Raw genomic sequence first — 15,142 nt, forward strand, 5'->3', positions numbered from 1 at the left:
AAGCGATTAAAGATTGCAGCAGCGTGGAATTTTATTCCTGTGCCTGTCTTTATTCTTGACAGGCAGCCTGCAGACTGATAGACATTGCCTGGATCAAACTGAATTCTTTTTTTGTTAAACAAATTGGCCCTAATTTAACAGTGGAGGTTTTATTAAGCAGAGCATAGTGTATACCTGTGATCTGCAGCATCTGTGCACCAAGGGCACGTTGGATTGATTTTAGAGGAAGCTTGTTATGCCTAAATAGAGCTACAGACTTGAAACAACACAAGTGTTCATAATGCCCTCGGAGCTCCAGTTTGAAGCAATACCTTTGGAAGAGCTAAATTAACATGTACAATCTCAAATCAGGATGCTTTCCCCACCCCTGACTTCAGATTAACCCCGCAGGTCCCTGGCAAAGAGCAGCGGTGTTAGACACACTCCCCTTGGCTGGATGCTGCTAACGGGTGACCGGCGTGACGGAGCTGCAGGAGGGTGTCCGAGGGAGGCTGCGGGGAAGCGGTGGTGGTCATGGTCGGAGAGCGGGAGAAGCTGCGCGGGGGAGCCAGGGCAGCGGTCGGAGCGGGCCTGTGCGATTAGCTAGATTACCAGATAGACGCCAGGATCGTCAGCCTTTGACCTCAGCAGTGGGACCGCTTGGGTGGAGGGGGCTGGGAGGCTGCGGCCGGGTTGACCCATAGCTGCGGGTGGGAAAAGGCTGTCGCGGAGGGCCGTGCCTGGTGTATTCCTGGATGTGGGATTTCTTCCCTGAATTTCCCCCCCCCCCCCCCCCCACTGAATCAGATTGTGCCCAAATACATGAATCGGTTGTAGTGTGTCTTGCAGCACTCGATAATTTTCCTCTCACGCAGAAACCTTTTGGTAGCTGAACAGTATTCTTCAAAAGAAAAGAAAAGGTTTTCTCTCCCTACCCACATACTCACCTTCCAGATCTGGGGTGTATTTTGAATGCTTAGCCAAAGCACCAGGGTTTAGACTTTTTATTATTATTATTAATTTATAGCTTCCTTATTAGGTAGCCTTTAATTAAACTTACCAGAGCTGGCAGTGATGACATGAAGGAAATTAGATGAGAGTTTGCTAGTGTAGCTGGTGTACCCCAGTCAAAGAAACGGGACGTAGTGCCCGGTGTTAAACTAATCTAAAGTTGGAGAGGCCAAATGCAGAAGAGTAGTTAACAGCAGGCTCTGAGATGAACAAGAAAGTTGTAACGTCTATATCGCCGTCCTTGCCACCTAGTCACACGTGCACAGGCATGACGATAGCCATGTGTTGGTACAAACAGAACGGTGATTTTTGTGAAGCGTATCAGCGCTATGAGGTCACAGCAAGAACCGGGCAGTGCAAGATGCGACGTCTGAGAGTATTTCTTTCAGGTAGCCTTTTAAAAGCTGACGTTAACAACTTTGTTATATAAGATAAAGGGTTAAATTAGAAAAGTCTGGTGCTTTAAATATCTTTTTCAAAGACTACATAATCTGGTGTAGGCTAACTGTAATGACATAATCCAAAAATAGCCAATAGTCTTCTCTTCGATGCTCATCCTTGCTGCAGTTCTGCAGCTAAAGAATGGCAAATGCTAATCTCCTCAGGATGTTGGAGGACATAACCGTATCTGTCCGTGGCGTGGCACAGGGGAGATCTCTGGGGTCTTTCACACTTGAATTTGGAGCAGGAGGTTAATTCACGTTCAAGTAGCATGATTGTAACTAGAATACATGTTAAATGTTTGATCCGCGACTTTAAATTACGAGAGGGGAGGTCTCCTCCTCTGTAAGTGAGCAGGCATTCCCTCTTTCATAGCGGGATGCACAGGCCTCGTCAAACTGGATTTTGTCTAAAGGATTCTGCTCGACCTGGTGTCAGTGGTAGGGTGGGAGGCTGGGGTTTTGGGAGGTGCGTGGAGGTTTGGGTTTTGGTTTTTTTTTTAGTGTAACAGAATGTCTGCAATTGAAAATGCAAATGAAATAACTTACCCCTATGCAAGTGTGGTGCAAAAAGGCAGCCTCAACATAATAGCAACCTGTCTGTTGTCAAGTTGTTTTTATAGGTATTATCACAAATAAATTATCTTAATATTAAGACTAAGAAAGCAGATGAAGTAGCTTTAGGGATGTGCATGTAGTACATACCTATAGCTATACCTCAGCTGCTGATTTTGGGTTTTTGGAAAGAAGAGCTGAGTATATACAGTAGTGGTTCTAGGGTGCCTGGTGTTGTGCTGAAAATGTAATAGTTGTTTTCATTGATAATTCACTGAGTCTTGTAACTTTTTAACTTACATGTATGTTAAGAGCCTTTTCTTTTCAAAGCACATTTAAACCTTAAAAAGATGAATTTTCACGTGGATACTCTGGTTTCAAGGCTGATGTTGTTAATGAGGTCTGTGTTCTTCTTCGTTTAAGCGTTTCTTGATCTCTTTTTTGGCAGGGGCCGGTTCTCTCTTCAGGTTAGTTCAAGATGGCAGACCAGAGGCAACGTTCGCTCTCTACCTCTGGAGAATCGTTATACCACGTGCTGGGGTTGGACAAGAACGCCACTTCAGATGATATCAAAAAGTCATACAGGTAAAGGTTCAAGTTCTACGCGTGTTGCCCAATAGCACAAATAGCTTTAAATAAGTGTTCAACAGATGGTGTATTTATGTATAGGCTCCAGCTGGTTTATTTAAACCTTTTGCAAGAAAAACATGTAAGAAAACCAGGTGAAAACATGGTTGATTCTTGCAAAAATTGGTGTGAAAACATGCCTAGGCTTTGTATATAAGTGCTGTTAAATTTTTACATCTCATCTCGAGTAAGTTAAATTCTCAAATACGCAGTATCATTCTGAAAGGTCTTTAGATAAAGTTGAACAGAGTTTTAAGACGGTGTGATCGGAGTTAAAGTCTTCATGTTACGTAGCCTTGTGTCTGGCTTACAGAGACCACACATGTGCAGTATTGCCCTTGTGTCCATCATTTCCAATTCTGGCACAGTGAGGTATAGATTAAAGATGCAAATAAGGATGAAAACTGAGTATCAACAATTACTTTTTTCTAAAAATCCATTCAAAATTTCTTATTCTATGTGGAGTTACTATTTTAAAAGAGGATTTTTTTACTTTATCTCTTTTCTTAAAGAGTTAAATGCATGAAATGGCTTCACATTGACCAAATAAAACAAAAAAAAAAAGTCCTGTAACCTCCTCCCTTCCCATGCTCCCACAAAATCTGCATATATGCAATTGCTTCTTTACCTTAAGCATGAGCTATGTCTTGTACGACTGTGACAAGTGGCAATGTATTCAACATTACACTAGGGGTCAGTAGTAATCTTTACTTGAGGATACTCTTTTTCGAAGTTGTTTTCTTTCAGTCTTTAACATTTACCAAAATTTTTCCCTTTCAAAATTACATTTTAATACTGATGGCAACTACATGGTGAAGTCTATGAATAAACTGGGTCCCCAGATTCTCAAAAATTAGCTGTGTCTTCCTAAAACCTTGAAGCGGGAAGTTTGAATCGGTGATCTTCAAGCCTTAGCAACTGGAAAGTAATTTTACCTTCTTGGGGGAAAAACTGCAACAGTTTTTCCTTTGGAGGAACGACCCAAATAGATCCTAGGGTGAAATGTAGCTGCTTCATACTTACCTGAACCTTCCTCTAATCTTGTTTCCTCTGCTGCTCCTTTACAAAAGGACGACTGACACCTCTTGTTTTCATTCCATTTGAACATCCTTTGCTGGCCTGTGGGCTATGGGGTTTGTGTACGTGTAGGAAATGAGAAATGAAAAATATTTATCTATTGCGGCCTGATAGTAGCTAAGGCCTTTCCAGGTTTATATAACTTCCCTCTAATTATAAAAACTGTGATTATTTCAGTCCTCACTGAGGCTACGGCATTAGCGGCAACCCTAGACGTTACTTACCTGAGCAGCATCATTTACAGCTTGAGTATTGCAAGCGCACGCTCAACTTACTGTTTGAACGCTGTGATATACTTGCACACATGTCCAAATGTGTGCTGGCACAAATCCTTATTTTCTGTTTGTCTAAATATTTCCTCACTGCAAAGTTGTCGTGTAAACATCTGCAGGCTTCTAGTGTATTTCTCAAATACGGGACTTTGGTAATTTTCTGTAGCAGGACAAGTACCTTTTTTGGTGGAGGAGAACTGTTAGCATACAGTTCTGTATTATTTTTCTACTTGGGAGCACGAATGGCTCAAATGGCAAAACGGCATTTCTTCTGTCTATAAGGAGGTGTTTGGCCAGTTATTTCTACTGATTTCTATAAATAGCCTGGGCCGTGTCAGAACTAGCAAATTTATCGGTGCTTAATCTAATTTTTTTTGTGTTATATTTAGAGATCTCTGGGGACTGTAAACTGCTGTCATTTAGTTGTAATAGATCTAGCATGATTAGGGGAGGTACGTTGTGTTTTCCTGATATCTTGAAACTCTGAAGCTTTTTCTATTCTAGCAAGCCTTGAACTAAGAAGTGCTTTGTTCCTGCACAGGAATTGGTGAATTAACCACAAGTGATGGTCTATTCTATTTGTGTGTTCAGACACTGCAGATTAGCTGTGGCAGCTTGCTTTTATTTTTTCTTTGGTACTATGTCTTAGACTTGTGGTGTGTCTTTTTTCTGTTAGCTTGGTCTGTGCTTTAGCAGGAGCAAAACTTAACTGGTGGAAATTATAGAGCTGAGGGGTAAAAAAGAGTACTACTTTTCTTCAATGCCTCTCTTTTTTCCCGTTGGATTTCTGAGGGCCAAATCTAGCAGTCTGAAGTCAATCCTGTGAACTAAGCCAGACAGTGCTGTAGCCTTTTGTTATCATCTGAGGAAGAATCATCAGGGAAGTTGAATCACAGTTCCCACTGGAACTTGAAAGTCTCCCTTGAGTGACAAGCTACGGAATTTAAAAAAAAAAAAAATCAAAAACCAGGAACCCAAATCCCAGTTTTTAATCTCTAACAATCTCTTTTTTCCTTTCTGCAGGAAACTTGCATTGAAATATCATCCTGATAAAAACCCTGATAATCCAGAGGCAGCAGAAAAATTTAAAGAGATCAATAATGCACACGCAATATTGACCGATGCCACAAAGCGAAACATTTATGATAAGTATGGTTCTCTGGGTCTGTATGTAGCAGAACAGTTTGGTGAAGAAAATGTGAACACATACTTCGTGCTATCCAGCTGGTGGGCAAAGGTAAACAAAAGTGCAAAGAGAAGTTATTCTGGATTGGCGTTTAAAACTCTTAAAGAGCTCCATTTGATAATTGTGTTTGTTTTTACTCTTGGAAATTGCTGAATTTTTGACACCTGGTTATTAACCTTCTCTTACTGTATTGCAATATCTAGTTCAGAAGTATTTTTTTTATTATCTTTCAGTGATACGGGCCTAATAAGCGAGACTTACATTACTAAGAGAAGCTTGGAGCCTTCTAGTGGGATTTAGAAGTGATGAGGAGTTTGGGGGGGTATTCTTTTTGGTAATATCTGCTAAATGATTTTGCAAAACGAGTCCTGACTGTGAACTTGAGCTCACAGAGGAGATCCTGTTTAGAAGTATGCTTACAAACTTACTCAGAGGCTTCCCTGCACAAATGTCACTTCTTCAGCTCTTCTCTGATTTGAGAGGCTCCAGGTTATTTCTTCACTTGCCCATCCTTGTTTCTTGTGCAGCAGAAAGAGTATCACCAGTGTACCAAAATTACACTGCAAGCTCATGTTTCCTCACAAATGTATGCAAAAAGCTGCTTGAAAGTATTGCAGGCGTGCAGTAGATGTAACAATTCTTGTATAGATGCCTTCTAGGAGTCTTCTGCCAGTACCAAGGAATTACTATATTTTACTGGACTGGAATTATTTTTAAGCGTAATATGCTTCCCTCTTTTTAAGTAATACATTTTAAAATCACCACATTTACTCAAAAGTGCAAAAAACCCTATACGTTGCACATTACACATTTCTCACACTGAAACTGTCCAGGTTTTTGCGTTTCGGAGTTCATGTGACTGCAGTCTGCTTGCCTAGGAAGTAATAAGTAAAAGGCAGCGTGACTGCGAAACTGAAGTACGAAACCATAACTGCACCGACTTACTTATTGAGTGACGTGGCGTTGTTCACAGTGCTTTATGACTGATTAAAACCTTTTCCTAGTCTTGGCATTTCATTTCATAGGTTCGTTTTTCTGCCCTTTGCCAGCAATTGCCTCCATCTCTTGATTCCCCTGCAGTAAGAGAATGGGAATATCACCATGCTGGTTTGCTATTTTTAAAATTATTTTTTCAAACAATTACACAGTGACCTATGTGAAAATTTGTTTTGCCCATTGTCGCTGCGATAAGCGCCTGGCAGACTTGGCTAGCTCCGAGTTGCCCTGCTCGCGTATTAGTAGCGTCAAACCTCAGGACCCCAAACTTCAGTGTGGTGAGCTCTGCAGCCGTGCCTACAGCCTGGGGTAGGTCCACGTCCCTGCTGTAGGTACATCGCGACCTGTACGTCAGCTAGCTAGCCTGAATCTTTTCCAGGGTTATTTATGCAAGCTACAATCTGTACCTCTGGATTTTAATACAGATACGCTTCTTAGACCTGTGTCTTCTTGCAGATGTAGCAAGTCCACTTGAAGAAGTTCCTACAATTTAGGTTTAAGTAAACCTGGTTGGCAGTATTCACCTCGGTGTAAAATGTTCATAGCAGTAGCCAGTCTTGCACATATTTTTAAATATCTCTTGGTGATGAAGTACAAAAAAAAAATAAAGCTAGTAAGTTCTACATCGCTGTATTTTTGGTCTCTGGTTTCCTTATCTGAGTCTCTCAAACTCAGTGGACATGCACGGTAGGCACAGGTGGTGAATATTTCTTCGTCTTCTGTCCTCTGCAGGCCTTGTTTGTGTTCTGTGGGCTCATCACAGGCTGCTATTGCTGTTGCTGTCTGTGCTGCTGCTGTAATTGTTGCTGTGGGAAGTGTAAACCTAAACCTCCTGAAGGTGAAGAGCAGGAATACTACGTCTCTCCAGAGGACTTGGAGGCACAGTTGCAGTCAGATGAAAGGGGTAGGTAAAAACACTGAGATTTCTAGAATGACCATGGCATCAGGCTCTGACCGAGCGCTCCGTGTGCTGGTCAAGGAGCAGCGCTTGCTTTGTAGAGATCAGCACAGATCTCGGACTGTAGATCATGGTGAGGGAATACTTGTGGCACAAGAGATACGTGGGTGACGCTAACACCGGAGATCGAGTTGCTGAAAACTCCCAGAGGGTCTTCATTGAACTTGGGGTCAGCTTCAGAGCAGTAGGTCACCATCATTGAGCTTCCTTCCCACGTCGCTGGAGTAACGTTAGCAGCCAGACACGTGTGATTCCAGAAAGGGGCTCTTTTACCCCAAAGGATGGGGGGTGTCAAGGCAGTTTTGTTAACTGCGTCGGGCGTAAAGGAAACGGGACTGCTACCCTAGTAGCTATATCTAATACTGCTTATGAAGATACAACGCTATTTCTGTAGAATTAAACAGATCATTTAAAAAATTGTAGAGCCTTGTGTGTGCTCTGACCATGTTTTTAATGGGCGTTGCTGAATGGTGGGTGAGGATCAGCTGCTCTTACACGAAGAAGGAAATACAATAAATGTTCCACATGTAGACTTGAGTTGAATGGTATCGTGTGCAGACTGAAAAACAGTAAATTAACATCATGCCCTTTGAGGAGTGTAAAATTGTGTTATCAAAGTGTTGTAGGGAGATTTAACTTACACTTACCAAAACTTACCATGTTGGTTTTTTTCCCTTGGTGTGCTAAGCCTTTTGTCTCGCTTTTCAGAGGCCTCAGACGCACCTATTGTGATACAGCCAGCATCAGCCACAGAGACGACCCAGCTCACAGCTGACTCTCACCCCAGCTACCACACTGATGGATTTAATTAAGTTAAGGAAACACTGTAATTAGAATGGATAAAAAAAAAAAATACATGGCCAACTCAGCACTAGAATCATGAACATTAGAAGTAGAGAATGGGGAGGGGGGATAATTCTGCCACAGTAAGAAGGCAGCTTTCCAACCTGCCGAAAATATTTTGTAATCCCTTCAGCCTTTTGTCACCTTTCAGTGTCGTATCTTGATGATACGTGAAGTGCTGTAGCATGCGGTATTTAAAGCAGTTTAGCTACGGTCTTATTTGTTTCCTTTTTTTTTTTTCCCTTTTTTTGTTTCTTTTTTTTTTTTAATAGCATGTATGGAGTTATGTTAAATGTCTGTGGTGTAATGTATTGAGTTGTCACAATATAAGTGTGATGGAGACATTCTGCATTTTAAGCAGTGGTACTCGCCTAAAAATGAGATTTAAAAAGAAAAAGTTTCACAGAAGCCACCATTCTTCCATACAGCCGAGCTGTCGAAGACCTTTAAAAGTTCACGATTTTCACTTGAGTGCAACAAACCAATTCTTCTATTCCTCCTTCTATTCCTGCGTTGTTATCTAAGCAAGTTTACAAAGCCAAGAACCAAAAAACGCCAGTCCTGCAGAGCTGGAATTCTCTTTAATGCTGGTTTTCAGCTTAAATAAATTCTACCTTGAAAAATAAGAAGGGAGAGTTTCCAATCTTTGAACAGTAAATTGATGAACAGCTCTTTATGTGTAAGGCGATCTTCAGTGACAGTGTAACCGCAAACTGTAGTTTGTCACAAAACCAACTGTGAATGGGCTGATGTGGTGGTGGCGGTGGGATTTTAACTTCAAGCGCAGTTCTGTTTTGGTTTGAGTTCAGTCTTTTTCCTGAAATGCTAAAGACCAAATAGTGCAGCTTTTTTTGAATGCATGAGAATCTTAAAGTGAAACTGGTCAATTGGTTTTCACTGAGCAAGTGAGTAAAACGCAGACCGTAGGCAACAGCATAAATCTTTAAAAAAAAAATTGGTTTTTAAAAATCTGTTCTAATAATTTGAGATTCTAATAGACAAATGGGGTATTACGTGTCTGTTTTTTAAAGCTTTTATGATACACTAGCCCTTTAATTTTCTCATGAACATCTTTGTGGGTACTTAAGTGGCTTTTTAAGAACACAACACCTTTGTGTTTATATTGTATAATTTGCACATTGTCTTGCATTTAGACTTGTTTACACCAGTGTCTTTCTCTTCCTCAGAACAACTATGGGGAAACCGTTGAAAGGTTTCCTGTACTATTTTGAAACGAAATCATGTTTGAATACTGCTCTAGAAACTGTGGTTTATTGCGATTTAACTGTTAAAAAAGCATTTTAGGCAGCTGCTGAATTGCTGGTGTATTTTGTTGTTAATAATCTTGCTTTAGATGGGACGGAGTCAGGATCCAGAACAGCGACCAGAGAACCTACACTCGGCACTTTTAGCGGTTGATTACAGCCTCCTTAATGTTGATGTTTATGGTTTTATATCACAGCGCCTCGACTGTCCTTTGTACCCCCCATCTCCCCTTTTCCTTTTTCACCTATTTCCGTTGAGAGGCTATTTACAGCCTTCCTCCCGGTGTTTGCTTTGAAGGTCTCTCGTGCTGCTCTCCTACAAGATCCAGGTGTTACTTTTGAAGGGGGTAAAGCGCTGTCGGTCTGTAAGAAAACCGTCAGAAAATGAAGGGGACTCTGCTGCCGGAGAGTCGTTCTGAATATATTTTCATGCTATCTTTGCATGAGCTGAAAATGATGGAGCACGTAAAACCTGACGTGAAACCGTGTTAAACATGCTGGGTAGGAGAAAATGTTCTTAACACGGTCTCAATGCTAAGTGAGGGTCGCTTGCAAAATCAGACTTCCCTGTAGCTGTTGGTACGAGCACATGTTTGTTGCCTGCATGTGAGCTTGTTGCAAATCAGCATGCTTGTGATACCACGTCGGGTCCCAAAAATTCAAAAAGAAATGTCACTTCTAATTCACTGGCTAGATTTCAGCAGCACGCTTGTTAAGTCATTTCTTCCTCGTCGATAGTCCCTTTAGACCTGGAACTTGGTGGTTTGCTGGAGGATACTTTCAACTTTTTCTGTCTGGAAAACTCTCTTGGGTGGCCTTGAGGACAGTCGTGTGTGATTTGGCTTGGGGTCCATATTTAATTAAAGTCTTTGTTTGACCCCTTGGAATGAAAAGCGATTTTTAGGCTTAAGAAAATAATGTCACATTGGCTATCCTTGCAGATTTTGCCTGAAGCCTGTTCTTGATGTTGAATTGCACGCTGGAATATGCTTGAATATCTGCAGGCTTTGTCCCCTAAAAACTCACTGGTTAAAATTGCCCTTATCTGTGCAAATTATGTTCTTGGTAAAAAAAAAAAAAAAAGAAAAATAGTGTTAGGGGGTTTTTTGGCTTTGTAAATGAGCACAGTCGATCAGAGTGACTCGGTAGAATGAGGAAAAGGCTGTTTCCCTTGTACTGTGGTTTGTCACACTCCGTGTCCCCGTGTTCATCGAGACGGGTAACACAAAGCCGGTTGTTGCTCCAGCGCGGAGCAGCTGCGACCCCCGACGTTGGGGGCTGGTTGTGGGTGTTAATTGGGAATAATACTCTATTTCTTAACCCCTCTGGGCTACTTCCACCGAACTGGAACGGCTGGCGGGAGGTTGGGGCTCCGGGGAGGTGTGTGATGCACCTGGAGTCGCTCTGCAGGCTCCTGGCGTCGGAACCGAAACGCGGGCAGCAAATGAGGATTAGAGGCGAGACCGTTACCCGTGTTTTGCACTGCTTGGGAAAAGATGGCATCCGGGAGGAATTTGCTGGTTTAGCTCTTCGCTTAGCAAGGCATGGGTCTGAGAGAGAGACTGCTTTCCTTTCAGCTGTGTCTGGGGGTGGTGTGTGAATAGCAAATTGGTCCGTATGATGTTAGATGCTCCAAGGGAAACTACTCTGAGATCCCAGTTACGGGGAATGACGGCAAAACACGTTTTTAGGTGAATATTCATGGTTTTTTGAAACCGTTTTAAGTTTGCCCATGTCACTCTATAATCTCTGAATTTAAGATTATTGTGTATTAACGTGGTTCTTCTTGAACTATATAAGCAAGCTATTTAAACATTGCTTCTTTAAAACAAAACTCGTGTAATCAGAAGATAAGTAGGTTAATGCCCGCTTCTTTTCTGCTCTTGTAGGTAAGGTACAAGAGTATCCCGGGCTCTGACATGAGTTGCACTTCAAAATGGCCAAGCTGAATCCTAGTAAATGCAAAGTTGTATTGGAAATAATGGTTAAAAATCCGGTGCAGAAGATCACTCGGCAGTTCTGAGCTTGGGCGGGTGGAGCTGCAGTGTCCCCGCCAGAACGCCGGTGGCGTGGTGTTGCAGGCGCTGCAGCCCCGTTACCTGGCTTACATGCAGAATGTTTCCTTCCAAAATTAAACCTGAGCACTGTTGATCTCTGTTCAGCGTGTTGCCAGAATTAAAACTTGAGCTTTGGGGTTGTTTTTTTTTTTTTTGGGGGGGGGGGGGGTTGTTTCTTAAAAGTTACATCATTTTTTTTTACAAGTTGCCTGAGACCTCCGTTTCAGTTGTCCGCCCGCCTCCATCTAGCTCATCGAACCTCTTCGGCACCAATTTTCTTAGTACTTGTAGCTCCTCCCGACGAGGAGGAGTTATCGGGGAGAATCTGATCCCGGAGAGCTTCGGCTGGCTGGTGCTAAGGACCGCTGACTCCATTCCTGAGTTGTGTCGCGTGGAGAGCCGTTCGTAGCTTAGGGTGAGTAGGGAGAGCTGCCGCCTCGCTGCAGAGAGTGCTCAGGTACCATCCCTCCCGGCCGCGGCAGAGCTGCTGGAGAAGGAGCTGGTGCTGGACCTGCGGTGGGGACGGGGAAATCCCCAACGCACTGTAGTACAATGCTTCACTTGAAGTGAATGAAGGGGCATTGCACCCGTTAAATGCCAGTTTCATTTTGTTAATGACGTTTGTAGGAAATTCTTAAATATTTATCTGTATATAAATTTGTTTATGTAAACCTCAGCGGCGTCTGATAGGGTGTAGATTTCTGCTGATTCCATGCAGTGATGTTTTAGAGCCATGTTACCTTTTTAGTCTTATTTTTAGATTTGTAATATTTTTAAACTGCTTTAGATATTAGTGCTCATAGTGTTCTTAAAACGTGATGCTCTTCGAGGTTTGGGTGAGCGCAGGCTGCCGTCTGAACAGAAACGCCTGCTGCGGGGGAAGGCTCGAGCACGGTACTGAGAAAGACCGAGTCCTGCGGCAGTGCCGTAGTCGGGGGAGTACAGTTTTCAAAACCCTTCGCGTCAGGCTGTAAACGCCGCAGGTGTAACCAGGGCGGGAGCCGGACTGAGGAGATATTCCCGTCCCGTCTATAAAGCGGTTGCGTGGTGTGGCGTAGAGGGACACCGGCGTGCTTTGGGGGGGGGTTATATCAGAGCGTTTGTACCGTATGCGCTCCTTGAGAGAGGAACCCGCTTTTCTCAGCTGGTTTGTGCCCTTCGTCTGGCCGGTGCCCTTCGGTGTTCTTGACGTTTCCAGACGGTTGAGGAAATGCGTTTGTGCTGCAGGCTTTTCCTACCCGATGCAACTGGGTATCGGCGTCATGTTTAACAGGAGACTCTTGCAAGGTGGTCAGGGAGGCTTTCGCAGCCCCCACCTCGTGTTAATAATTCTGGATGCTGTTTAAATACACATTAATCTTAGAGCACTGAAACCTAACCCCCCCAGTACAAGTGTTTATAGTGTAAGGTCGGTATAAACTTAACATGCTTAATTATTTGATGCCGCTTCTCTTTATCATAGTGGAAATCATCTAGTTTGTAGTGTGTCATTACACCAACAACTGCTTAAAATATCTGGAAAGAAATGTAACTGATAGCTAACGAGGTGGCAGGAACTTTGTCGGTGTTCCAAGTCCTGCAAGAACTGTGGTCTGCTCCACGTCCTGCGCTGGGAGGCTGACGTGCTAGCTGGGACTCGGCAAGACTGAAATTCCCGTTTCCTTCCAAGAAGGTGCTTTCTTTACAAGAAGAAACCGCGTGAGGGAAGCTGTCTGTCTTTGACATTTGCACAAGCCGAATGCCGTGAATCTGGAAGACAAACCTTCATTTGGAAATCAAATGCCAACGTTACATGCACAGTTGATTTTGTTGTTAAAAGGATAGATGCTGGGAATTTCTGGTGGTTTTTATATATATATATGTATATGTATAGAGGAAGCTCTTATATAAAATGGCCATTCATGCTCCAGTGCTGTTGTCTTCTCTGCTCCCTTTCCCCCACAGCCAGCCGTGTGGGTGTACTCTTGCAGTCTGTGAGCGGTTGCTTGTCGTACCCTTCCAAAAATTTAACGACCTACTTGAATTCTGCGAGCTGCCCCTTGTCCCCGGCCCCTCCGGCCGGAGCTGGGCTTCGCCGGCTCCAGCTTTCCTTCGGAGGAAGGAAGGGAAACCCAGCGGTAGCGAGGAGGGCAAGGGGCCGTCTCTGGAATGACTCGGACTCGTGCAGGCTGGTACGTGGGGTGTGCCAAGTGTGGCGGCTGCGCTCATCGCTAGAGGCGTAACGGAACGCGTCGATTTGGGTTTTTTCCTTATACTAGTTTTCACCGCGTTGTACTCTCCAAAGCGGGACTCGGTGAGCTCACGGAGCAAGGTCCAAACCCGCGCTGTAGGCTTTGGATTGCAACACCACGTGTGTGTATGTATGTATATATGCACATATGTATATATTTATACAACAGGTGTGCACCTCGTGCTTGCTGCTGTTTTTTCTTTGGTGGTAAAACCGTGAAATTTGGCTCAAAGTACTGCTGCGAACTCTCAGCCAGAGAAGCGGAAGGTGTGAGTTTCGTGTGCCCAGAATTGTGCTTTCTCCTTTCAGCTGCGGGAAAAGCCCGAACAAGATCTGTCAGGTTAAACGACCGGTGAAGGGAACGGTGGAAGGATCCTGTTGTATAGATAAATGGGTGGTACAAGTGGGAGAGCTGTGCTGTTGGGAAAGGAAGAGCAATCTTCTACTCCCGAGGCCTTCCCTCCTTGCTCGAGTGAGCTCGCGCTCGAGCGGCGTGGCACGCTTGCACAGTCCGGTCCAGTTACTCCATTTACGGTGCGTGCCGGTTGGATTCACCAGGGCTTGGGAGTTACTGCGAGCCATAAAACTGAAGTTAGGCGGTGGTCTGCGTGAAGGCACGACGATTGTGGCCAGCGTACGTGTGAGTTACCGCCAAATCGCTTCTGGTGATACTGGGTAGAGCCCGCGGCCGGCCCTCCTCGGGCCTTTCGTTCCAAGGGCTGTTGCCTGACACACAAAACATGGGGGGGGGGTGTGTGTTCTGCTTCATGGCAGAAATGGGGGAATATTGGGGGGATTCCTTTATCGCTTACACGTTCGGAGTTCTGTTTGTGTCCGTCACGGTAGATGAACTCTGAGGTTTGCCAAGTCCCGGGTTTCCTCGCCTGGATGCGTGCCGCCTGAGCCGATCGCTGTCGTTCCTTCCCTCCACCCGTCCCCACCTTCGCCCGCTTTTCCGGGGCTGGGTGGTTTGGTTTGTTATCGCGGACGTCCGAGGCGGTTTATATTCATTTTGCACGTGAGCAGGGCCCTGAACTGAGTAATTCATTGGGGGGGTTTGGCTGTACGGGCCTCTTTACGAAGCCCGAGGGAGCTGAGGACGCCGGGAGGGAACGCGTTTTGCATTTGCACTGTACTTCAACTCGGGCGGGGCGGGGGGAGCCCATCTTTAAAAAAGGAAAAAAAAAAAAAAAAAAATTGTAAAAAAAACCAAACCACAATCGAAGTATAAATGCATCTGAAAAGCAATTATAATATAGACATATATATATTTTGTTATGTTACTAAAGGACCATACTTTGAATTGTATGTAAGTAGATGTGGCTGTCTGAACTTTGTGGATTGTAACACTCGATACTACTGAGCTCCTGTACATACACGCAGTTACGGCAGAAGGAATTATTTTATGTTTTAGCATGGTAATTTGTGTATTGTATGTCTGAATATAAACTAAAATAAAGATTGCTAAGTTATCTGAAACCACTGTTGTAAAATAAATGTTTTCAATGCAGAAACGCGCATCGGCTCTTTCTTTCCTTCTCTGCGCGCTGGAACTCGTCACGAGAGGAAGGGTCTGCGGGGCCCGGTGCGGAGTTGGGTGGGACGCGGGAGAGGTCTCCCGTCTCCTGCTGTCCCCTGGATGGGCA

The 15,142-nt window shown here is 44.0% G+C and overlaps 1 protein-coding gene across 1 annotated transcript in view; it reads left to right on the plus strand.

Moving 5' to 3' along the window:
* The window catches only part of DNAJC5 (DnaJ heat shock protein family (Hsp40) member C5), a 33,513-nt gene extending 20,338 nt beyond the window's left edge, over positions 1–13,175 (plus strand). The window contains exons 3-6 of the mRNA XM_076352353.1: positions 2,434–2,570; positions 4,985–5,198; positions 6,876–7,047; positions 7,810–13,175. Coding sequence (XP_076208468.1) covers positions 2,464–2,570; positions 4,985–5,198; positions 6,876–7,047; positions 7,810–7,913 — 597 coding nt within the window. The 5' untranslated portion in view covers positions 2,434–2,463 and the 3' untranslated portion in view covers positions 7,914–13,175. The remainder of the gene's footprint in view (positions 1–2,433; positions 2,571–4,984; positions 5,199–6,875; positions 7,048–7,809) is intronic.
* The last annotated feature ends 1,967 nt before the right edge of the window (positions 13,176–15,142 follow it).

This window comes from Aptenodytes patagonicus, chromosome 14 (assembly GCF_965638725.1).
Source record: "Aptenodytes patagonicus chromosome 14, bAptPat1.pri.cur, whole genome shotgun sequence".
Taxonomy (NCBI): Eukaryota; Metazoa; Chordata; class Aves; order Sphenisciformes; family Spheniscidae; genus Aptenodytes; species Aptenodytes patagonicus.